This window comes from Acinonyx jubatus, chromosome E1 (assembly GCF_027475565.1).
Source record: "Acinonyx jubatus isolate Ajub_Pintada_27869175 chromosome E1, VMU_Ajub_asm_v1.0, whole genome shotgun sequence".
Classification (NCBI taxonomy): Eukaryota; Metazoa; Chordata; class Mammalia; order Carnivora; family Felidae; genus Acinonyx; species Acinonyx jubatus.
Genome location: NC_069397.1, coordinates 4,550,849 through 4,575,878, shown reverse-complemented (window position 1 = coordinate 4,575,878; position 25,030 = coordinate 4,550,849). Strand labels below are relative to the sequence as shown.

Here is a 25,030-nt window from a genome sequence, read left to right as displayed (position 1 = left end):
TCTAAAAAATCATGATATAATCACAGTACCTTACATTTGTGGGACTCTGATTTATTTGCAAAATGCTTCCACGTACACTTTGTCAGTTACTGGATACTCACGACTATGTGAGACAGACTCCTTTTGGAGACTGAGGTACAAAGAGAATCATGGTTTGTCAAAAGTTGTATAACTAATATATGATAAAGCCAGACTGAGATCTTCTAGCTCTTCATCCTGGGAAGTAATGCACGGCCCCGGACTTTCACCCTAGCTGATCAAGGGAAGATTCTGAGGACAGTCTTTGCCTAGAAACAAGGTCAGTAATCCGTCATTTCACTGGAGGGGAGAAGGCTCTCTACTTCTTTACCTGGACATCCACACGGTTTGCTCCTTCACAGCTGCAGGATTCTGGATTATTACACCTTAATCCAGAGGCCTTCCTTGGCTACTCAGTATCAAAAGGCAACCCTTTTTCCCCTCTCCCGCCAATTACACCTCTTATCCCCTTGATTTACTTTAAATCTGTCCATGCAACCACTTGACTATCTGACCACTTGACTACTATTTTAGCATCTGTCTCCCTCTACTAAAATATAAGCTCCACATGGGCAGGATGTTTGTTCACTGTTCAGTGTCCAATGAGTAGAATACTGCCTGCCATGTAACAAGTGCTCAAGAAATATTTGTGGGACACATAATAATTTAATAAGAACTTAATCTGTGACACACACTGGGCTAGGTATTTTATATATACCATCCAAAAAAAAAAAATCCTAAAGCAAAGGATACTTTAATGCCTTTTTCTCAGTAATTGATTTTTAAAAATCAGTAAGGATTTCCAGGATTTCTGTTTCCAGGAAAATGGGAGTTGACCTAATTTCCCTACTCCTCCCACTAAGTACAACTAAAACCCCTGGACATTATATATCAAACTAACAAAAGATTCTGAGTGGTGGAGAGAAGATGGACCAGGTAAGTTCCCTGCTTCATATGCTCGGACTTGGAGTTGAAAAAGAAGACAACACAAACACCGATGGGTGTAGACAAAAAGCCCCATAAAAAGCCTACTCTCTCCAGCCAAAGGACAAAATATGGACAGCCTACTAGCAAGGCTGGTTTAACATTCGAAGCCCATCATACTCACAGAATAAAAGTGAACATTATCTGATCATCTCAATGCATCACAGATGTGGTACAAGAATTTCATAATATCCAGCACACATTCATGATTAAAAATAGAAAAACTCTCAGCAAACTAGCAATAAAAGAAGACTTTCTCAACCTACATAACAGGCACCTATAAAAAAAAAAAACAGCATAGCTAAAATATTATGTTTCATGATGAAACAGTGAAGACTTCCTACCTAAGACTGGTCTAGCTAACCCTCTGGAGGTCCTAGTCAATGAAGTAAGACAAGAAAATACAAGACACAGATATTGAAAAAAGAAAAAAAGGAGTAAAATTGTCCTTATTTGCAGATGACAAAATCATATGAATAATTAAATAAGTCTATAATAACAACTTAATCCAAGAAGTAAATTGAGCATGTGTCAAATTGTAAGGTCAGTATATAAAAATAAGCTTTATTTTTATATTAACAGCAAACAATTGGAAAGTGAAATACTAAAAATGAATAGCATTTACAACAGCGTCAAATAAATCACATAATATTTTAGGAATAAACTTAATTAAAAACTTGGGGGGAGTGGTGGCACCTGAGTGGCCACCTGGTTAAGTGTCCCACTTTGGCTCAGGTCATGATCTCACAGTTCATGAGTTGAAGCCCCGCACTGGGCTCTGTGCTGACAGTTCAGAGCCTGAAGCCTGCTGTGGATTCTGTGTCTCCCTCTCTCTCTGCCCCTTCCTCACTTACTCTCTGTTTCTCCCTCTCTCTCTCAAAAATAAACATTAAAATTTTTTTTTAATTTTTTAACCTCTATACTATAAACTATAAATCATTGCTGAAAGTAAAGATCTAAATAAATTATATACTTGTGTGTGTGTGTGTGTACATGGAAAGATCTTGAAAAGAAATCCACCATATATATACATATGTATATGTATATACAGATAAGTATAGACTATAGATATATAAATCTATCTATCTATCTATCTATATATACTATACACACACACACAATCAAATGACTTTTTACTAAGATGCAAATGCAATTTAATATAGAAAGGAAAGTCTTTGCAAGAAATGATACTGGATCAATTAGATATCTGTATAAAAAAAGTATCTCATACAATATGCAATAATTAACTCAACATGGAAAACAAATCTACATGCAAATCCTAAAATTATAAATCTTCTAAAAGAAAATGTAGGAAAATATCTTTGTGATCTTGAGCAAAAATTCTTAAGCAGAACATAAGAAATACTAAATAAAGAGAAAAAAAGATAAACTGTCCTCTTCAAAATCAAAAGTACTGCTCACTAAGATACTGTTGAGAATGCAAAAAGGTAAATCACAGGCTGGGAGAAAATACATGCAATACATATCTGCAACAAACAACTTTATTATATCTGTTCTATAAGAATACCTACCGGGGCACCTGGGTGGCTCAGTCAGTTGAGCGACTCACTCCTGTTTTTGGCTCAGGTCATGATCCCAGGGTAGTGGAATTAAGCGCCACACTGGGCTCTGTACTGAGCGTGGAGCCTGCTCAGAATTCTCTCTCTCTCTCTCTCTCTCTCTCTCTCTCTCTCTCTCTCTCTGTCCCTCTCCCCCACCACTCGCTCTCTCTCAAAAAAAAAAAAAAAAAAAAGAACACATACAAAACAATGAGGTAAAGAACACAATCCAGTAAAAATAAACATAAGAATTTGACACATTCAAAAAGAAGACATGTCAAGGCCCAATAACCACGTTAAAAGATGCTCAGTATCACTGGTCTGGAGGATACAGCTAAAAACCACAAGGAAATTCCACTGGATATCTATAGACATCCATAAGAATGGCTAAAATTATAAAGACAGACAATGACAAATGCTGACAAGGACGCTGGGCAACATCTCTCATACGTGAATACTGGGAATGTAAAATGGTCCAACTATTTTTGAAAACTTGTTTGGCTGTTTCTTATAAGTTTAATACACACCTATATACCTTTTGATCTGGCAATTCAACTCTGGAATTTAACCAAAAGCAATGAAAGACACATTCACAAAAAGATGAGAATATCCATCAGCACGAGGACAGATGAACAAAATATGCTATACCCTCCCAATGAAATGCTACTCACCAATAACAACAATAACTGACCTACATGCACGAACACAGAGGAATCTACATAACATTCCTCTCTGGCATGAATCTTATGAAAGGTGAGTTGTTCCCTTTGTCTGAAGATGAGATAATTACAGAATTTCATGTAAAAAGGTAATGATGCCTTTAGTTGCTGTAATCCCTCTGCTTTTCCTCACTGGAGGGAGAGAACATACAAATCCTCACGGCAAAGGGAATCTTAGGAATTATAAGCTAACTTCTGACATGCACTCGTAGAACAGAAGGATCATCAGACAGAGTAATTTAATGCTGCCCCTGGGCTTAATTGTAAGCAGATACTAGCAAGAAAAGTAAGGACAAGGAATAAGAGCCAGACCTTGGAAGGGCTTTTACCCTAAGTTAAATAGTTGTCATACAACAATTGTGTAAGAGATATCTGCACATCGGAGAAGGGTTGAAATATACCAATAAATAGACTTCAGCAAAACTATACCTCACAATTCAGTTTCTTATTTATATTGCCCATTAAAACTCTTCATTGTTTCATGTTATTTTAAACAAGATTTTCCATTTCCAGGGTTACAACTCAAAGAAAACCAGTGGAAAATGTATCATGCTTATCCTATTCTCAGATGCAAGTGAGTGTCAGGTATCAACCACTGACCACAGAGCACCACCATTTAACAGGTGGCCACTTAAATTACAGACGAAGTAACTGAATGGATATTTAAGTCGTTTCCAAAGTTTCGTTATTAGAAGAAATGTTAAATATACAACCCTGACCTATCTTCTGTTCCCTCTGCTTCTGTAGAAAAAAGAGTAAGGGGAAATTACGGCAATTTTAAATTTCAAAAGAAGCAACAAATTGCCCTGGAATTTTACACCCTTACCTGAACCAGAGGAGGGCGTCCCCTCTCCAGCACCACCATTTGCTACTAGGAAATTGTTCTGTCAAGCTGATGGGTGAGATATGCTAGCTGTTATCTGAGCTCGTGCCTCCTGAGGCTGAGCGTGTTATCAAGTTCACTGGCCATTTGTCCTGCCTCTTCTGTGAACTGTCCCCATTTATATCTTTCGGCTTTTTTTTCCATTTGCTTGTATCTCCCTTTCTTCTTGATGTGAAGGATATGTATACATCTTCTACTACATTTATAACTGTGCTTTGTTTTAATGCTTAAGACTTCAGCTCATCTAGAACTAATTTTTATCAGTGGTGTCAGGCAAGGACCTACTTTAATTGTTTTTTGAATGCTAAATCTCAACCCCATTCACTGCCTAGTCCTTCTTTTCCCCCTTTGTGACTTAAAATGCCACCTTTATATCATATTCTAAATTGCTATACGTTCAAGAACCCATTTTGAACTATATTATGTTCTACTGATCTACTTCTCTTCATCTACACTAATTTTATACTATTTTAACCACCATATTCCTAAAATAATGTTTGATGTTAGTTAGGGTGGCTTGTTACCTCACTGTCTGGTAAAAGCTCATTCATTATCCCTAGAAATACATTCTTTTACTGCAAACTCTGAAATTGTAATGTTCCATCAAAATTATACCTCTATCTTTTATCTAGTATTTCCAAGTGTGTTCCCTTGCCATGAGAAGTATTACCCCCCAAGCTCAGGAAATTCTGTTTATTTTTAGTTGTCTTCAGGTAGAATAAATTTAAATGATTCCTGAACATCTAAAATTATTTGTTTCACCAGCGGCAAACAGAGTCAAGTCTACAACCTAAGTACCTCTTGCTCACACCCTCTTCGTTTTCTTTTCCAAGAGCCGCTGGCTTACAGCAGGTTCTCAGCTCTCCTAAAATAGTACAACAACTGTTTAAGTGGGTTCTTTCTCTCTGCCTCACTCCTCCAATCCACCTTCCATGCTGCTACCATAACTGTGCTTAAAACACAAATCTTATGACATCAGCTTCTTGGTTAAGACTCCAGTGATATTCCATGACTCACAGCCACAGAGCCCTATTTTTCATACTATTTTAAACAGAGTGATGGCAGTCAATATTTATTAAATACTTTCTATGTTGCCAGATGCTCTCTATATATTTCTCATTGAATACTCACATAAATCCAGTGAGATAGTAGGAAATAATTGTTATTGCTTTCCTTGAACAGATGAACAAACTGAGGCTTACAGGGGTTAAGTGACTTGCCTAAAATCATACAAAATAACATCTGATTCAGTTGCTATTTAAAGCATTGTACACATTGCTGCCCTTAATTTAAGACTTACCTGTTAAAAAAGGCTCCCACACTGGATTTTCAAAGTAGCTACTACTTGCTTTTTTTTAAACGTCAGATGTAAACTAAAAAAACTCAGAAGAGTTGAAAAATAAAGGTATGGGAAAAGATAGCCCATCTATATGCTACCAAAAAAGTAAAAGCAAATATAGCAAAATATTAGCAAAAATAGAATTCAAGGCAAAAAAATACTAAATGAAGCAGGGACAGTTCCTATTTTATTTTAAAAGATTCAGTTTACCAGAAAGATCAACTGATCACAAATTTCTATGAAGTTAACAACTATCTTTGAATTACACAAACGAAATCTGAAACATGTGAGAACAATCGTAGTTGATGAGTTTAACTTCCATCTACTAGAGAAACTATAGGCCAAGTAAACAAAAGTAAAAAACATAGATGACTGAATAACACAAAAACCAAGCTGAATTGTAAAGACAAATGTTAAAATTTGTATACTTCATTAAAAAAAAAACAAAAAACTTAGGGGCACCTGGGTGGCTTAGTCAGTTAAGCATCTGACTTCGGCTCAGGACATGATCTCACGGTCTGTGATTTTAAGCCCCGCATCGGGCTCTGCGCTGACAGCCTGAAGCCTGCTTCAGATTCTGTGTCTCCCTCTCTCTTTGCCCCTCTCCCACTCACACTCTGTCTCTGTCTCTGTCTCTTTCAAAAATAAATAAATATTAAAAACAACTAACTTGAAACAGAATATAGACCCACATGTAAGAACTATAAATATAAAATGTATAGAAGAAAGCATAAAAGTATTGCTGACTTTGCATTAGGAAATATTTGTAAAATATCATATAAAAAGCATGACCCATAAAAGAAAATATTGACTTCATCAAAAAATTGGACTTCATCAAAATTTTAAACCAACTCTTCAAAGGAAACCATTAAGAAAATGAAAAGACAAGTCACAGACTGCAAGAAAATATTTGTTAATCATACATCTGATAAATAACTTCTAACAAGTAATTAGTAAGAAAATGATCCAATTTTTTAAATGGGCTAAAGATTTAGATCGACACTTCACTTAAAGAAAATACATAAATGGCAAGCACACGAACACATAACCAAAATCATTATTTGTTAAGGAAATGAAAATTAAAACCACAAGGAGATGCTACTTTACACTCACTCGGATGGCTATCAGTGAAAAGAAGAACAACACAAGTGTAGGTCAGAATGGAAAGAAGCTGGAACCCTCACGTGATTAGTGGAAGTGCAAAATAGTACCGCAACTATGGAAAAGAACTTGGCAGTTTCTTAAAAAGTTACACAACCTAGTGGACTGACTATTCAACCCCTAGTTATCAACCCAAGAGAAATGAAAACAAACTTCCACACAATGCTTTGTATGGAGTATTATTAACAGCATTATTCACAATAGCCCCAAACTGGAAACAATTCAAATGGCCATAAGCTGGTAAATGTATAAACACAATGTGACGCACCCACACAATGGACTCATACTCAGCAAAAGAAATGATCACACTCCTGATACAAGTGACAACATGCATGAACTCCAAAACTAAGGGAAAGGAGCCCTACAAAACAGAATGCACACTGTAGGACTCCATTATAGGAAATTTCTAGAAAAGGCAAGATGATAGAGACAGAAAATGGTGTTTGTCTATGGTTTGGGGTTGGGATGGGAACTGAATGCACAAGGGCACAAAGGAGCATTTTAATTCAATGTAAGTGTTTATAAAATTGGATCGCGGTGATGGTTGCACAACTGCATAAATCCACTAAAAATCATATATATACACTTAAAATTGATGAAGGTATATAAACTTCTACCTGAATAAATCTGCTAAAAGAGGAGGAAGAAGAGATGGAATAACAACTACCCAGGTACAAAACCACAAAAGAACCACCAACTATTTCTAGAACAAGATACCACAGAAGTGACAGTCACTCTTCATCTTGAAATAAATAAATAAATAAATAAATAAATAAATAAATAAATAAATAAATAACTACCTACAGCAAAAAACTGGGAATAACCCCAAATTCTGTATACAACAGAATATCAGCATACGATGTAATACTGCACAATAATGAAAATAAAATCCAGCTACATGTAACTTCATGGGGGAAAAAAAAATCCCACAATATTGTTGTGCCAAAAAAAGTGAACTAGTAGAGAATAAGTAAAGTTCTATCTATTCATATGAAGCCCAAGATTAGGCAAAAAAAAAAACAAAAAAAAAAAGTATATGTATTGTTTACAGCTGCATACACAAATAGTGAAACTATACAGAAAAGCAGAGAAATGACTGTCATAAAGGTAAAAATTGTAGTTGCCTTTAGGTGAGGGAAATCTGAGTTCTAACAAGAAGGATCATGAGAGGTTTTGGGGTGCTGATAATCTTACTGCTTACAAACACTCACATACACACACACACGAACGTCCCTCACTCCTATCAAGTCTACCAGGAACCAAACTAAATTTGCACACTCACATGCACGTGATGAAAAGAATTAACAACTAAAAGAGAACCCTCCCCCCAATGCCCAAATGTGTTCATTTGAAAATCTAAAAAACAAATATGCTTTAGATAATTTGGGAGTTGAGATGGAAATGGAAATTTTAAAATGTAAATTATAAGTGAAGGACAAGCAGAGTACTACATATAAACCTCTGGAATTTAGCCACAGTGGTTACCAAAGAAAAATTGATAACCACAAATAAATCCATGAGATCATAAGAAAGAATGAAAATAAATGAAGCTTTCAATTTAAGATGTTGAATACAGACCAATAAAATAAATGTACAGAAATAAAAGAAATGAATGAGATTAAAAACAGAATGCAAAATAGAAAATAGGAAAAAAAGTTATTTTGTAAAACTAAATTTAAAAGACTGATACAAAAGACAAAACTTTAGCAAATATGGTTTAAAATAAAAAGAATAAAATTAAACTATATAAAAGGCAAATGAAAAGAAATAAAGAATAAAAGAGAATCGATCAGGAGGTTTTTATTATAAACAGATATGCACAAAAAAAGTCAAAATATCTGAAACCTCACATGAAATGGGCAATTTGCTAGGAAAACAAAACATTTCTAAATGGGCAAAATAAAAAAAAAAAAATAGAAACTCTGAACTAATCAATAGTCATAAAAAAACTAATAAAAGTAAATAAAAGATTCTTCCACCAAGAGCCTACAGACTAAAAGAGTTCCTTGAAGGAACTCTACGAATCTTCCTGGAACAGATTATTCACATTCTAAACACAGTATTGCAGAAAATAGAAACAGGAAGCTATTTATTTTACAAGACTAGCACGATGTTGATATCAAAACCAGAAGAGGACAGCATAAGAAAAGAAAACTATATGCTAGGCCCATAATGAACTCAGATGTAGAAATCCCACATTACAAAAAAAAAAAAAAAAAGTAAACTTAAATCAATCAGCAGGAAATTAAACAATATTATCTCAATGGCTTTTATTTCATGAATTTTAGTGGTAAAAGTGAAAAAAATCTGCCATATCATTCACTATATTAATAAACGAGGAGAAAAAATAATTTCAATAAATGCAAAATACACTGATAAAATCCAATGCATTTTTAAAAATTTAATTCACATACCATCAATTCACCATTTAAATGTACAATTCAGTCATTTTAGTAGATTCACAAAGTTATGCAGTCATAACCACTATTTAATTTCAGAACCTTTTCATCGCCTTGAAAAGAAATCCCATTAGTAGTCATTTCCCGATCTCCCCTCTCCAGACCATCCTTCGGAAACCACTCAACTGCTTTCTGTCTCTATGCACTTGCCTATTCAACATTTTATACAAATGGAATCATCAAACCTAAGTGCATTACGTCTGTCACTCAAGCATAGTGTCTCTGAGGCTCATCCATGCTGTGGCCTGTGTGAGTACTTCATTCCTTTTTATGGCTGAATAATATTCCACCATATGAATATACCATATTTTGTGTATCCATTTGTTGATGAACATTTGGGTTGTTTCCACTTTTTTTGGCTACTGTGGATAATGCTGCTATGAATATTTGTGTACAAGTTTTTGTATATGTTTTCAATTCTCTTCATCGTATCATATACCTAAGGATGAAGCAGTTCGATTCATTTTTGTGATTAAAATTATTGGCAAACTAAAGTACACAGCAAATACTTGAGGAAACATTAGCAGCAATCCCATTAGAGTCAGGATCTAGATAAGGATCACTCATCTCGTACATGAAGTATCCTAGTATTCAACATTGTCCTAAATGTCTCAGACAATGCAATAAGAGGAAGATAACACATAAATTACAAAAAAACAAAAAAAGAAGACACAAAACTGTGATTATTTGTGCATGATACATCAAAAGCCCAATAGAATCAAATAAACTATCAGGAGGGATAAGGAAGTTCAGCAAGTGAGTTAGATGAAAGATACCAGTAAAACTAACTTTCTGAAACACTGCGTGTCTGTCAGAGATTGTGTTTGTATGGAACAGAAAATCTGAGTGAATAGTGCCTTATTAATATGACTGGTTAATTTTTTTATTTATGTAATAAAATTCAACTCACACATGTCAACACTGTCTCTGAACTTCTCTTGATCTCTCCTTCAAGGCTGGAGCTCCGCCATTACATCTGTGTTCTACACCAAAAAGCAGTAAGAAGGGAAAGGAAAAGGTAGTACCAGTGGAGTCTACTCTCTTTTCTGGAAGTCCCACCCAGCAAGTCCTGCTTGCGTTTCATTAGCCAAAACAGGGTCATGTGGTTGCCCCGGTGCTGTGAAATGAAGGGTAGTGGGTACCTGCTGCCACAGACAAAACAGAAGTTCTGGGCACACAATCTTGGCTGCCACATGCCAGTGATAACCCAAGTGGAAAGAAAAATAATCCCATTCACTAGAGCAACAAAAAAACTAAAATTGCTAGGAACAAACATAACAAGAAATATTTTAAGATATTTCTGGGAGAAAAAAACTAGAGAAAAAATGACTGAAAAACACTTTAAAAAACAGAATAAACAGGAAAATATATCGTACTTGTAGATTGAGAGGCTCATATTAAAAAGACACCAACTCTCATTAAATTACCTATTAATTCAATTTAACCTAAATCAAAATCACAACAGGATTTTCCATATAATCTGAAACACAGAGTCTAAAATTAATACAACAGAATGCAAGAACTATCAAGACAACTTTAAAATGAATAATTAGGGATAATCTACCCTACTACATATCAAAGCATATGTGCTATTGCCACAGAAACATGGTACAAAATATGGAATTCAGAAACATTATATTCACATACACAGACACATACACACACAAATCTCTAGATTACAAATCTCTCTCTATATATATTTTTAAATTTTTTGTAATGTTTATTCATCTTTGAGAGAGAGAGAGAGAAACAGAGTGTGAGAGAGGGGCAAAAAGAGAGGGAGACACAGAATCCAAAGCAGGCTTCAGGCTCTGAGCTGTCAGCACAGAGCCCGATGTGGGGCTCAAACTCACAAACCGTTGAGATCATGACCTGAGCCAAAGTTGGAAGTTCAACCGACTGAGCCATCCAGGCGCCCATTAGTATATTCTTTTAAGCATTAGATTGAAAATATAGAACATACTTATGACCCCGAGTCCTTGATTTAGAAAAGGCCTTCTTTTACGATACACACAAAAAAGCAAAAATACAAATGAAAAGTGTTTGTAACTTTGACTACATACAAATTTAAAACGTCCATAAGACTGAGATGCCACAGCAAAGTTAAGATCACTATTAGACCAGGAGAAACCTTCTGCAACTTACCTAACAAAGAAATCATATAATCACAGAGAATTCTACACAGAAATTTTTAAATGAGTAATATCAAGTCAGTCCTCTGGGTATAGGGCAGTGGGTTGGGCTGAATTAGGGCGCCTGGGTAGCTCAGTCGGTTAAGTGTCTGGCTTCGGCTCGCGTCATGATCTCCCAGCTCGTGGGTTCAAGCCCCACGTCACACTCTCTGCTGTCAGTGCAGAGCCTGCTTTGGATCCTCCGTCTGCCTCTCTCTCTCTCTTTCATTCTCTCAAAAATAAACGTTAAAAAAAAAAAAAAAAAAAGACTGACCATGAACTGATCATTACTAATGCTGGATGAATATAATGGGTTCCTATACCATTTTCTTTATTTTTGTATATGTTTTAAATTTTTGCATATTTTAATTTATGTACTAATATGGAAAATGATCCAAGAGTACAGAACAACAACTCAACAACAAAAAACAAGTTGGTAAATGTAAAGTATGATACTACCTCAAACATACTTTAAACATCTAATTATATATTTTCAATGAGCCAATTTTCTTAGACCAGTTTTACCAATGTATATTTTCCCAACTATAACTTAGTAAGTGCATAGAAAAGGTCTGGAATATTATACACCAAACTGGTAATAGGTGGTTACCTCTGGAGAGAAGGGAGCTACCTCCATTGTGAGTTCATCAAAGGAGAATTTTAGCCTCATCTTCAAGGCTTTAATTTTTCATGTAATTTGTATGTAAGAGGTCACACAATTACACACATGTCAGAACTCACATAAATGGAATTGTTCTGCGTCCTGTCTGTGGCAGCGTCTATAAGAATCTGTGCATGTGTAAAAGGCCTTAGAGCTATACAACAGAGAAAGGGAATTTACTGTCACAGTTAAAAATGTTTTAAATGGCAGAAAAAAAAAAATCTCATACAACTGTCAGCCAAATAGTGAATTCTGCTGTACATAAATTATACCTCAATATACCTGACCTTTTAAAAATGAAAAATCTTAATTTAAAAAGAATGATCATAGGGGTGCCTGGGTGGCTCAGTCAGTTAAGCGTGTGACTTCAGCTTGAGTTATAATCCTGCGATTCATGGGTTCAAGCCTCGTGTTGGGCTCTGTGTCGTCAGCATGGAGCCCGCTTCGGATCCTCTGTCCCTGTCTCTCTCTATCCCTCCCCAGCACAAGCTCTCACTCTCTCTCTCAAAAATAAACTTTAAAAAATAAACAAAATAAAAAATAAAAAGAATGATCACAATATAATCTGTTTAAAGAATAAGGGTGTAAATTATATAAAATTACCTATAATTCTTAAAGTAGATTATAAGACCTCTATGTACGATATGCACGTATAGAGTATGAATCCACTTATACCTCTCTACCTTATTTTATCTCTGCATAGTAGGATTATAGATACTTTTTTTTCTCTTTGCTTATCTGTATTTTTCTCTCTACCTTATTTTATCTCTGCATAGTAGGATTATAGATACTTTTTTTTTCTCTTTGCTTATCTCTATTTTTCCCTACAATGAATACATATTATGTTCTACTGAAATAATCTTTTCAGTGTGGAGTGGGTGGGCACGGGGCCAACGGTGGAGACTCGGTGCAGATTCTCCTCTCACCTTGGCACAGCTGCCCAAGCCCAGACTCTGAGGGTAACCTTGGCAGGGACCCAAGGGAATGGAGTGAGGGTTCCTATGGTAACAAATAAGGACAAGTGGTTAAGGCCCTGACAGCAATGTGTCACTGAGAACCACAGGTATGTGTGAAAGAGTTTGCCAAATCGAACACAGCTCACAGGAACAGACTCTGGGGCCCCACCAGGCACGGTCAGAGATCACCTTCCTAGCATACTAGAAAGCATTCTCTGCTGGCAGATTGGTCCCTGTCAAATTATTTATAGGCGATCGGTTCACATACTCAAAATGATATGAATACTTCTAATTATATCCAAACATGCCAAATGTCAGTACAAATTATGCTGAGGGTCATGTTGCCAAATGTCCTGCCCTAACAAAGAGGAGAGAGCCACAGCGTCAGCACACGGGTGCCTATATAAGCACGGGGACCCCGCCTGCCTTATCACCACCAAGAACCCAGAGGTGAGTGACAGGGGGGCCTTGGGGCTTCAAGGATCCCCAGGGACCCCGGGACAGGGAGAGTTGACCCCATGGCCCACCTCTGAGCATGAAACCGTCCCTCCCAACTCTGACTTTTATTTTCTCAGAGTCAAGATTTAGACCAGGACAGTTTTAATTCTGTAACTATTTTACTGGGATTCCACAGCTTTGCTAATAAGAAATCTGTTGTTTCACAGCGTCAGCCGCTTCTGAACCTGCGTTTTCATCTGGAACTCCGGAGGTAAGCCTCAGCTTTATTGATGTGTTGATGACAGAGGGCATTTAGGCTAACAAAGCTGGGAACAACTCTTAATTGTACACTATTTCCACATTTCTGCAGTTATCTAAGTAGCTGGTACTTCCAACGACTGCTTATAAATGCTGAGAAAACACTATTCCAGAGAGCCTTATTCTCTGACGCTATCCTCACCTGAGTTCAGGGTTAAAGGACTATATTTAGGACAGAAAGAATTTTGACAATGAGTTTTCAGCTACATGTAGACCGGTCGAGGGGCAAGAGACTCTTCTGTATGTGTCGACCTCCCTCTATCGCAAAGCACTGATACTTAGCCATTTTACAGATATTTTTCAAACTTCTTGGAAAGATCCTTATCAAAAAACGAAAACACAAACATCTTGTGAAAACCACAATGTTTTAGCTACTTTTTGATGATTCATTGTTATTTGTTTTTAGAAAGATTTATTATTGTTCATCTAAAAAGTCCCTAGTGGTACACCCACAGAGTGCTAAATACGGAACCTAATTTAAGAGAGACCCTGGCCCTTCCCCAAGTAATTTACAAATGAAAGGAAAGGAACAACTCAATCAGTGTAACAGGCCAACACTGCAGAGGCCCATCTATCAATCAGCGGAATGGTTTCCCTGTGATGAACCCTTTCATTTTTGTCAGTTTTCTTTTTATTGGTGGAAAGAAAAGAAGCCTGTGGAATGCATGTGGGAAGAAGGACCTTCTTCATGCTCTCATTTCTCTGTGGTTAGATCTGTTAACTGACTGTTGAAATCCCTCATGCCAAAAACAAAGGGTCAGAAGAGATTCTGGAATTAAGGCAATGCTAAGTCTCTTTGGTAGCAAGCCAAATGACAAAAATACACAGTATTAAGAATTTATTAGGAGGTTCTTTTAACAACCCACCAAGAGATTTAACACCAAATATTAACGTAAAGTAGATGTTAAAAATAGTATGTGCCTTATGAGAAGAAAATGGCCACCTAGAAAGTAAAAACGTAAAGCTACTTTTTGAACGCTTTGAAAATATCACCCTTCCTTCCCACAAGACAAACCTTCCACCCTAAGTGCATGATGGTCCCAGTGTGTGGCAGACCCAATCACCCAGAAGGAAAAGTGGGGGCTGAAGAAGCTGCCTTAAAACAATCCATCTGCGGTTCCAGCTGTAGATGCTGTCAGTGTAGAGATTCAAACATGCAAAGACCCCCAGGTAGGCACCCTAGCCCTGAGGACTAAGAAATGTGATCTGGGAAAGAAAATCTGCAAGGTACCAAAAATGAAGCCTCCAGTTACAACCTCGCTCCAGACCAGTCCTGGGGCCTGTGTGAGGACACTGGCAGATGACAACCTGCGGGAGCATCGACAGCCCCAGTGATGGGGGCTCAACACTTCCTTCCTTCACACCAAATCCTAGCTCCCAGGTGTAACTTCTGGTTTCTATTTCTCCCTCTCCCCCACGTCTTCCCCAAGGCAGAATCCTCAGCTAAATAAACCGCAGCCATGAGCGCGAGTTCAGATGCTGAGATGGCGGTTTTTGGCGAAGCAGCTCCCTACCTCCGAAAATCGGAAAAGGAGCGGATTGAGGCCCAGAACAAGCCCTTTGATGCTAAAACATCAGTCTTTGTCGCGGAGCCCAAGGAGTCCTATGTGAAGAGCACCATCCAGAACAAAGAAGGAGGGAAAGTAACGGTGAAGACTGAAGGTGGAACAGTGAGTATAAACACGGGGAGAGAACAGTCCCTGTTGTATTTCTGGGTCTCCTCACCTCAAAGCGAAGCTCTAATGGCTTAGAATCTCTAAGCCTATAGCCAACACAAACATCCTTCCAGTACGTTCCCGACACCCGATTTGGACTGCAGAGGAAGGTCCCAGCAGCTATCTCCTTTCCTCCACTTCCCATCCACCCACAGGACTTCAACACACTAGAATCAGCCGCCACCGCATCCCCTCAAACCCTACTTCCCAATCTAAATCCCAAAACTTGATCTTGGGTGGGGGGAATAGAAGCTAGCTTCTCCTGTCAGAAAACTATTAAGTGATTTACTTAGCTAAATAATGTATTAATAACCCCATTACTCCGCCCACCCCCAGATTGAAGTTTCTTGTAATGAATGGCCAGGAAAAATTAAAAATTTAACCTCTTAAAATAAGAGTAAAAAGATACAAATTGATGGAGGACCTGGGTGGCTTAGTTGCTTAGGCGTCTGACTTCGGCCCAGGTCATGATCTCATGGTTCGTGAGTTCAAGCCCCACATAGGGCTATGTGCTGACAGCTCAGAGCCTGAAGCCTGCTTCAGATTCTGTGTCTCCCTCTCTCTCTGCCCCTCCCCCCGCTCTCGCTCGCTCTCTCTCTCAAAACTAAATAAACATTAAAAAAAGTTTTTTAAAAAAGATACGAACCGATAAATAAACGTGGTACAGGGGATTGTGGGAAAAAAAATCTTTAAAAAAAGGTGGTACCCTAGCTCATCAGAGGAGACAGATTTACTGTGTCAAACTCTGAAACAAATATGATTTCATGCCTTTATTTAAAGAATACTGAATAATATAATGAAAAGTATCTGTAATTCTAGTTTTGCAAGCAAACCAAACAGACAAACCAACCCTACGTCAAGCTGTCAATACCAAGTCATCTCTCACTTTCCTTGCCAGACTCTAACTGTCAGGGAGGACCAAGTCTTCCCTATGAACCCTCCGAAATATGACAAGATTGAGGACATGGCCATGATGACGCACCTGCACGAGCCTGGAGTGCTGTACAACCTCAAAGAGCGTTACGCAGCCTGGATGATCTACGTGAGTGCCCTTCGGCATCTCCTTATTCTGTCACCCTTTCCGAGCAAAGATAAGATCCACATGCTGCATTTTCTGGTTTTCTCAGACCTACTCGGGCCTCTTCTGCGTCACCGTCAACCCCTACAAGTGGCTGCCGGTGTACAACCCCGAGGTGGTGGCCGCCTACCGAGGCAAGAAGCGCCAGGAGGCCCCGCCCCACATCTTCTCCATCTCCGACAACGCCTATCAGTTCATGCTGACGGGTGAGTGATGCAGCCATTTGCAGAAATGTGGAAACGGAATCTTTAATGAGCAAACAGACTCTGACTGGAACTTGATTATCACACATTGCAGCCACACGGGCCTCACTGTTTTCAAGGAACTTCGAGTATAATGTCATACGCTCTTCCCAGCAGCCACCCCCATTTCATAGAGTAGAGAAGCTAGCTGAGTTCATTCACTGACCTGCCCACACTAACTCAGCTATTAGTGGAAGCCTAGCCAAAACAATTAGCAGAACTCTGCAAAGACGTCGTCCACTATATTTTTTAATTCCTGAAAAAAAAGTTCAAATCGATTATTTTAAAATAAGCACATCCAGGGGTGCCTAGGTGGCTCAGTTGGTTAAGTGTCCGACTCTTGATTTCGGCTCAGGTCATGATCTCACAGTTTGTGAGTTCAAGCCCCATGTCAGGCTCTGTGCTGACAGCTCAGAGCCTGGAGCCTGCTTCTGGTTCTGTGTCTCCCCCTCTCTCTCTGCCCCTCCCCTGCTTGTACTCTGTCTCTTTCTCTCTCAAAAATAAATGTTTAAAAAAATTAATAAATAAATAAAATAAACACATCCACAGCAATCAAGAAAAGTAGTTACCAGCTATAGCTGGAAAGCTTTGCAAATTCTTGTCTTTATCTTTAAATGACACAGCTAATATTGCCAGCCTTGGGGGTAGGACACGTGTAAAGAAAGAGCTACCACTTTCTTCCTGATGATTTTGAAGCATTTCCTATTAGAATGGAAGAAAATAAAAATACCTCTTCCTCTGACAATATTCTTGAAATCATATCAAAGTGTGTTATTTCTGTCTTATCAAAGCATAAACAAACAGCTTTGATACACAGTATAGGCCCAAGTACAGCATTAAAACCTTTTATCTTCACACACCAAATGTATTGCCTTTGGAAATATTCGAAATTCCTGAGTTTCCTGTTGTTCCAAAGGATTTTGGAAACTGAGAGGGTTTTATTCTCTTTTGGTTTTTATTTGTTTGTTTGTTTTTGCTGCACTTGTTAAGCTGTCTATTAAAGGAGACAAGAGAGGAGAAAGGAATAAAATAGGAATCTTCCATGACAAATTGGCCAGCAATTCTACAAGGATTTCATGCCAGGAAACTGTTCTTTGGTTGTCAACAGAAGTTAACTACCTTCCAGAAATGATCCAAAGGCTGGCTCATTTTGGGGGTTTTAATACTCAGCAGCTGCACTGACCCTGCTATGTACACCACCACCCCCACCAAGGTCTCCACTCCCCAAGCTTTGGAGCTGCTCCAAATCCAAGATTACTCATGGCTCCCAAACGTGATTCGCATATAAAACCATGCAAAACCATGGCATTTGACCTGGTTAATGTTATTTTAGCATTGCCAAGACAGCCTCGAACTTTGTTTTCTTATCTGTGCTCCCATGAGATGTGATATGATCTTTTATAATTTTTCTGCTATTGGGAAAAAATCAATTTGAGTATGTTCTAAAATCCGTATCTACTTCTCTGAGTAGAACTCTGAAGATCCCTAAAGTCTACATCCACATTTAAATAACAGGCAGATTTTATCTGTTTCCCTAATAGGTTTTTTGAGAATTCACTCAAATCTATAATCCATGAGTATAAAATTCGATATTTAACAAATCAGAAAATTGGTATAGATCCAACATATCAGCATATAACTAGTGACAATTTCTGTTTTTATTATTTTGAAATGTACATAAAATTAAAGGGAACATAAGACTAAATGAACACATTTATAATTCCAGATCCCTTCCCGACAGTGTTACCAGCAGTCAAATGAGTCCTATCAAGAGTTGGGAGGAGGCTAGGTAGTAGAAAAATATATACACTGCAAGTCAGAAGACCTGAATATCTTTGACCTTAACAAGCTATGTAATTGTTATTATAAAAGCCATTTATTCCTCTCTGGGTCTCAGCTGTTTTATCTGTTAAATAAAAGAGTTGGCCTAAGTAATTTCTAAGATCCCTTATGACTTCAAAATTCTATAATCCGTACTAAAATATTTATCAATAAAATTATATGATGCCTGGGATTTTCTTTAAAACAATCCAGTGAGGATGGAATGGGAGTACAGAGGATATAAAATTGGCTAAGTGACAATAATTGTCGAAGCTGTATGATGGGAACCCAGGGGGCTCTTTATATTATTGTCTCTACTTGGTATCTGAAATTTCTAATCACAAAGGTTTTTAAATCAATAAAATACAAAAAAAGGGAAACTGGGTGGCTCAGTGGATTAAGTGTCCGACTCTTGATTTCGGCTCAGGTCACCATCTCACGGTTTGTGAGTTCGAGCCCTGCACTGGGCTCTGCACTGACATCATGAATCCGGCTTAGGATTTTGTGTCTCTGTCTCTCTCTGCCCCTCCCCAGCTCGCGCACACGTGTACACGTGCTCTCTCTCTCTCTCAAAAATAAACATTAAAAAATAAATAAATAAAATAAAATACAAAAGGAAACAGATGATAGCTTGCCTCTTATTTTCACAAATTTTCACAAATTTTACTCCAAGAGCCAAGAGCTATTTGAGGGCTAACTAGAAAACTACATTCATAGGTGACATCTTCAACATGTTAAAAAGAATAAGCTGTGTTTGATCTAAATGGATTCAATAATCTTTATATTGAATGTTCTTGTTCTTGTTTTTGTTTTTTAACTGATGGTCTTGATTTCTCTTTCACAGATCGTGAGAACCAGTCCATCCTGATCACGTACGTGACTTTTTCCTCCTCTGGTTTGTGGTGATTGTCTTAGATATAGACAACATGAGTTGTAGTAGTTCTGTTCTCATCTCTGGTCACTGTGTTGGCAGCGGCGAATCCGGGGCGGGGAAGACCGTGAACACCAAGCGTGTCATCCAGTACTTTGCAACAATTGCGGTCACAGGGGAGAAGAAGAAGGAGGAAGCTGGCAAAATGCAGGTGGGTCTGGGGTCAGACTCAAGATGTCAGGGCTCTCAGGAAGTCTGGAGCCCCGGAGGTGAGGACCGTGCTTGCCTTTGCAGGGGACTCTGGAAGATCAAATCATCAGCGCCAACCCCCTACTGGAGGCCTTTGGCAATGCCAAGACCGTGAGGAACGACAACTCCTCTCGCTTTGTGAGTCTCTTGGTCACAGAAGGCTCTTCTCAGCCCTTAGGTGCCCGAGAAAGCATGTGTGAATTATCATTTCGATTGCATCATTCTGTGCCCTTCAACTTTTTAATACTAAGTAATCTTTCTCTTTTCAAGGGTAAATTCATTAGAATTCATTTTGGTACTACAGGGAAGCTGGCTTCTGCAGATATTGAAACATGTGAGTAATAGGACCACTGAAAATCAAAACAGAGGGACAGGTGACTTCCTTCGCAGGCATATTCAGCAACACCTGGTGTGCACTGAGCCTGCTGCCAGTGTTGCCCATGAGCTAATGGCCAGACTTAGACATAATCCACCGCATGCCCCATCTACCTCGATGCAGACTGATGGTTCCAGAGCACATTCTGAAATTCCTACCACAGAGCAACTCTGACATTTTTTCTAGGACTACTTACAGGTTCCTATGAGTTACCTATAGGTTTACAAAGCTTCTCTGTGATTTGCTCTTGATCTGAGCTTTGGTAGGTGTTTCTAAGGAGCCACTCACCACAAAGTCTCCCTAAGAAAGGAGGGGAATATTACATATCAATTATAATACAGAAGTCATGGGGCTCCCATATTAAAAGTTTACTTTTACTAGAGCAGACATGCTTCAGTGTCTGCTCTTAAATGGTGAGAAACTTGGGCAGTTGCCATATGTATTTGGAATTCTTATATGTAACACCAAAAGGATTGACCATCAGGTAGAAATCTCAATGGAGCCAAATATAATGCTCCCAATTTTAGTAAAGACACCAAGGTTCATTTAATATTTCAGCAGCGATTTTTTTTCTAAATATCTATTTCTATTTCCAGATCTTCTAGAAAAGTCTAGAGTTACTTTCCAGCTGAAGGCAGAAAGAAGCTACCATATTTTTTATCAGATCACTTCCAATAAGAAGCCAGATCTGATTGGTAAGAAATAACTTAAATTCACAGATGAACATTAGTATTTTTATTAACAACTTCTAGTGTAAAATGTATACCCTGACTTCTGTGTACCCAGAAATGCTCCTGATCACCACCAACCCTTATGACTATGCCTTCGTCAGTCAAGGGGAGATCACAGTCCCCAGCATTGATGACCAAGAGGAGCTGATGGCCACAGATGTAAGTCACTCACACACTCACACTCATTCATTCATACACACACACACACACACACACACACACTGTAAAAAAATGCATTATGTGTGTGAACAGCCCACTATAGGTGTGGTTACCTTAGGACACAGTATAAATTCTCCAAAATAAGTTAGTTTCTTCAGCCCTCACCTCTGTCCTTTCTCCTGCCAGAGTGCCATTGACATCCTGGGCTTTACTCCTGAAGAGAAAGTTTCCATCTACAAGCTCACAGGGGCCGTGATGCATTATGGGAACATGAAGTTCAAGCAAAAGCAGCGTGAGGAGCAGGCCGAGCCAGATGGCACGGAAGGTACCAGATGAATCTCCTTCTGGGCCTGAACTGAAGAATATGGCGGGGGGAGGGGGGCTATTCTAAACTCACAACTTCATCACAACTGGACTTCTGAAGGGCACATATGTATTTACACACACGGCATGCTTTCCTCGCCCCCATTCCTTCCTCATGTCTCTGTATCTCCATCATTTCTAAGCAGCCCAAACAACTGAAAATGAACCCTTATAGGCACTTATCAAGAGATATCTGAGAGCACAACCTGGGGCCAGATCATGAGAGAATGAGACGGCACAGTGCTTCTGCTCTGCCTTGGCAATGGTGGCTTACCAGCCTATTTCAGCACTATCTCGCTGGCTATACGGGATCTGCCCAAACATGGGGTTGGGGCTGAAGGATGTCCCTAGACATCTGTATGCATGTGTGTGCTGTCTATATATAAACCCATACACAGTCTAGGCAGTAAGATTAAAATAAAAAAACTGAGAAAGAAAAAAATCATATATTCCACGTGTGGAACATATAGGACCTACCAAGGAAGCTGAAGTTATTTGTCCCCTGAAGCCCTTCCTGACCACTTCAGCTTGACATATTTTCTCCCTCCTCCTAAACTTTTCAGCAGTTACTCTGCACCTGACATATGCCATTTACATTATAGTCACTGACACAATTTTAGAAAGAGACCCTGTAGGGGTCACATGGTGAAATTTAATACCCTCATATTCAGAGAGTGAAACTGAACAAGTGGATTTAAGTTGGGAGGAGCAAAACTGAAATGAGGATCCAAATATTCACACTTTTATCCCTCTCTAATGGTAAATATTAAGATGGATTTATCTTTTCCTTCCAACTACACCTGATGTGTCTGCCTTAAGGGCAGAGACAACGGCTTTTGCCTTACATAACGTGTCACCATAAACACTGGACATATGTTCACTGTTGATGAATTTCTCAAAAGCTACTTGCAATAAATCACCAAAGTCCAGTATAGCCGACCATTTATTAGCGAGTACATGCTCTAATGTACAGAAAGCCTCATCTGACCCTCTACATAATTACTTAAAGCTTTTTTTTTATAAAGAGTAAAGAAAATTAATTAGATGAAAATAGAAAATTAGCTGAAAGAGGATATCCGCTATTAAACAACATTTCTTGAATTGTGTACTCTGCAGTTGCTGACAAGGCAGCCTACCTCCAGAGTCTGAACTCTGCTGACCTGCTCAAAGCCCTCTGCTACCCCAGGGTCAAGGTCGGCAACGAGTACGTCACCAAAGGCCAGACTGTGCAGCAGGTAAGTGAACGGCCTCAATGAATCACACACATCCCCAGCCTTCTCAACACGTCTTTAGTAACGCCAACAATCATTACTCTGTCCACGAAGGTATACAACGCAGTGGGCGCCCTGGCCAAGGCCGTCTACGAGAAGATGTTCCTGTGGATGGTCACCCGCATCAACCAGCAGCTGGACACCAAGCAGCCCAGACAGTACTTCATCGGGGTCCTGGACATCGCCGGCTTTGAGATCTTTGATGTGAGTTGTTGGAATAAGCGGCCCTGTTAAGGCCCCTCCGCTTCGTGTCTGCTCTGCCGAATTCCCCCTGGGTTTCCCAAACTCACTTGAGCTCTTTGGTGTTTGCAACACCCTAGTTCAACAGCCTGGAGCAGCTGTGCATCAACTTCACCAACGAGAAGCTGCAACAGTTCTTCAACCACCACATGTTCGTGCTGGAGCAGGAGGAGTACAAGAAGGAGGGCATCGAGTGGACGTTCATCGACTTTGGGATGGACCTGGCTGCCTGCATCGAGCTCATCGAGAAGGTTCGTATGACTTGTAAAGAAAGGCTGACTGCAAGGACAACCCTCCCAAGTGTCTGAAGCAATTCTAGAAAGTATCACTGTGATCTAAATAGATGGATATCAGAATTCCTCTTTAGAACGAACTCCCTCTTTTCAACTTTTACATGAGAAGGATCAGTGTTTAGTTTTGTTGTGTTCTGAACGGTTTGGTTCTAACAGCAACGCAACCCGGTTTTTAAGCAGCTCTGAGAACTCAACTGAGGTGATGTGCTCTACTACCAGAAGTACCTCATTAGTCCTCAGTCTACCTCTGCTACTATCCCAGGTGTCAGCAGCAAAAATAAGTCTTTTTTCTAGATAAAAAGTAGTACACATGTAACCCAGCTAAGGCCTGTATGAAAGGTAATCTGTTCACAAGTCAAGAAGTCCAATTACTTATGCTTTCCCATAATCTATCTTTAAGGAGATTAAATACAGAAAATATCTTAAATAAGGTATGGGTTATTTATACTATTCAATTACTGCACTTAAAGGAAACATCACTCTAAGTCAGTAAGTCCTTTACGTAGCAAAATAAAACAATGACAGCAGATTAATTCACTCAACAGGCAAAAAGTGTGATGATACAGAAGATTTTAACAAACTGCCCAGATGTGCTCTGCTGACATTTGGAGTCTGAATTCAGCTATTCTTTTAACTGAAAATGTTGCTTTGGATTGAATATGGCAAGGAATGGTGGAAACATCATTCTAGTGATAACAAAAGAACTTCTTTGTGAGCTATGACCCTATTTTATTTTACAGATTTTTTAATTGGCAGTCCTAATAATTTAATCAAATAAAGCCACCATGTCTGTATCTTTTGAGAGAAGGCAGGTTGACACTAATATCCATCTTTCTGAATCCAGCCACTGGGCATCTTCTCCATCCTGGAGGAGGAGTGCATGTTCCCCAAGGCCACGGACACCTCCTTCAAGAACAAGCTGTATGACCAGCACCTGGGCAAGTCCGCCAACTTCCAAAAGCCCAAGGTGGTCAAGGGCAGGGCCGAGGCCCACTTCTCGCTGGTGCACTACGCCGGCACCGTGGACTACAACATTGCCGGCTGGCTGGACAAGAACAAGGACCCCCTGAATGACACCGTGGTCGGGCTGTACCAGAAGTCCGCAATGAAGACTCTGGCCAGTCTCTTTTCCACATATGCTAGTGCTGAAGCAGGTATTTTCTGTGCCTTCAATCTATATTAAACCTATTCCCCCAGAATGTCCATACAACATTCCAGCCTCTAGGATTCTACTTTAATTGATGGGTTTTTCTTTCTACCTCAGACAGTGGTACAAAGAAAGGTGCTAAGAAGAAGGGCTCCTCTTTCCAGACTGTGTCAGCCCTCTTCAGGGTAAAGTACAAAGTCCATCCCAAAATCCTATTTTCTTTTTTTTAATGGTTTTTTTTTTTTCTTTTTGAGAGAAAGAAAGAGAGAGAGAGAGGGAGAGCAAGTGGAGGAGGGGCAGAGAGAGAGGGAGACACAGAATCCGAATCCAAAGCAGGCGCCAGACTCTGAGCTGTCAGCACAGAGCTCAATGCGGGGCTTGAACTCACAAACTGTGAAATCATGACCTGAGCTGAAGTCGGACCTTAACCGACTGAGCCACCCAGGTGCTCCTCAAAATCCTATTAAGTTTCTATGAATTATCATAATTACAAGGTTTGAAATAAATTAGAACGGAATAGAATGTTCTAATATTCTCTTATCATGGTAGAACCAAAGCAAAACCACTCTTACAGGGTCAGATGCTTTACCCACTATCCCTCATTATGATCATCTGATGTACTGAGGAATGCCAAAACATCCTTAGAAGCTTACTTATTACATAATCAGGCTGATTTTTAAAGAAGCATAGCTGAACTTCAAGGCTGTCCCTAGGGAAGCCGTATCTTTATTCTACTAATGTTGCCCTTTGAGATGCTCCCGAGTTCCTGTTTGAGAAGGAACCAGAGATACACTCTTTAGGACATCCC

General features: G+C 39.0%; 1 protein-coding gene and 1 long non-coding RNA gene across 2 annotated transcripts in view; one reads left to right on the top strand and one right to left on the bottom strand.

Annotated features, from left to right (window-relative positions):
• Positions 1 to 25,030, bottom strand: part of LOC128313511 (uncharacterized) — an 83,174-nt gene that overhangs the window by 32,602 nt on the left and 25,542 nt on the right. The gene's annotated exons all lie outside the window — the stretch shown is intronic.
• The window catches only part of MYH8 (myosin heavy chain 8), a 28,730-nt gene continuing 17,286 nt past the window's right edge, over positions 13,587 to 25,030 (top strand). The window contains exons 1-16 of the mRNA XM_053212503.1: positions 13,587 to 13,619; positions 15,097 to 15,336; positions 16,280 to 16,423; positions 16,509 to 16,665; positions 19,367 to 19,394; positions 19,496 to 19,604; positions 19,688 to 19,780; positions 19,913 to 19,976; positions 20,615 to 20,713; positions 20,805 to 20,908; positions 21,095 to 21,233; positions 22,388 to 22,506; positions 22,597 to 22,746; positions 22,863 to 23,033; positions 23,920 to 24,229; positions 24,340 to 24,407. Coding sequence (XP_053068478.1) covers positions 15,127 to 15,336; positions 16,280 to 16,423; positions 16,509 to 16,665; positions 19,367 to 19,394; positions 19,496 to 19,604; positions 19,688 to 19,780; positions 19,913 to 19,976; positions 20,615 to 20,713; positions 20,805 to 20,908; positions 21,095 to 21,233; positions 22,388 to 22,506; positions 22,597 to 22,746; positions 22,863 to 23,033; positions 23,920 to 24,229; positions 24,340 to 24,407 — 1,965 coding nt within the window. The 5' untranslated portion in view covers positions 13,587 to 13,619; positions 15,097 to 15,126. The remainder of the gene's footprint in view (positions 13,620 to 15,096; positions 15,337 to 16,279; positions 16,424 to 16,508; positions 16,666 to 19,366; positions 19,395 to 19,495; positions 19,605 to 19,687; positions 19,781 to 19,912; positions 19,977 to 20,614; positions 20,714 to 20,804; positions 20,909 to 21,094; positions 21,234 to 22,387; positions 22,507 to 22,596; positions 22,747 to 22,862; positions 23,034 to 23,919; positions 24,230 to 24,339; positions 24,408 to 25,030) is intronic.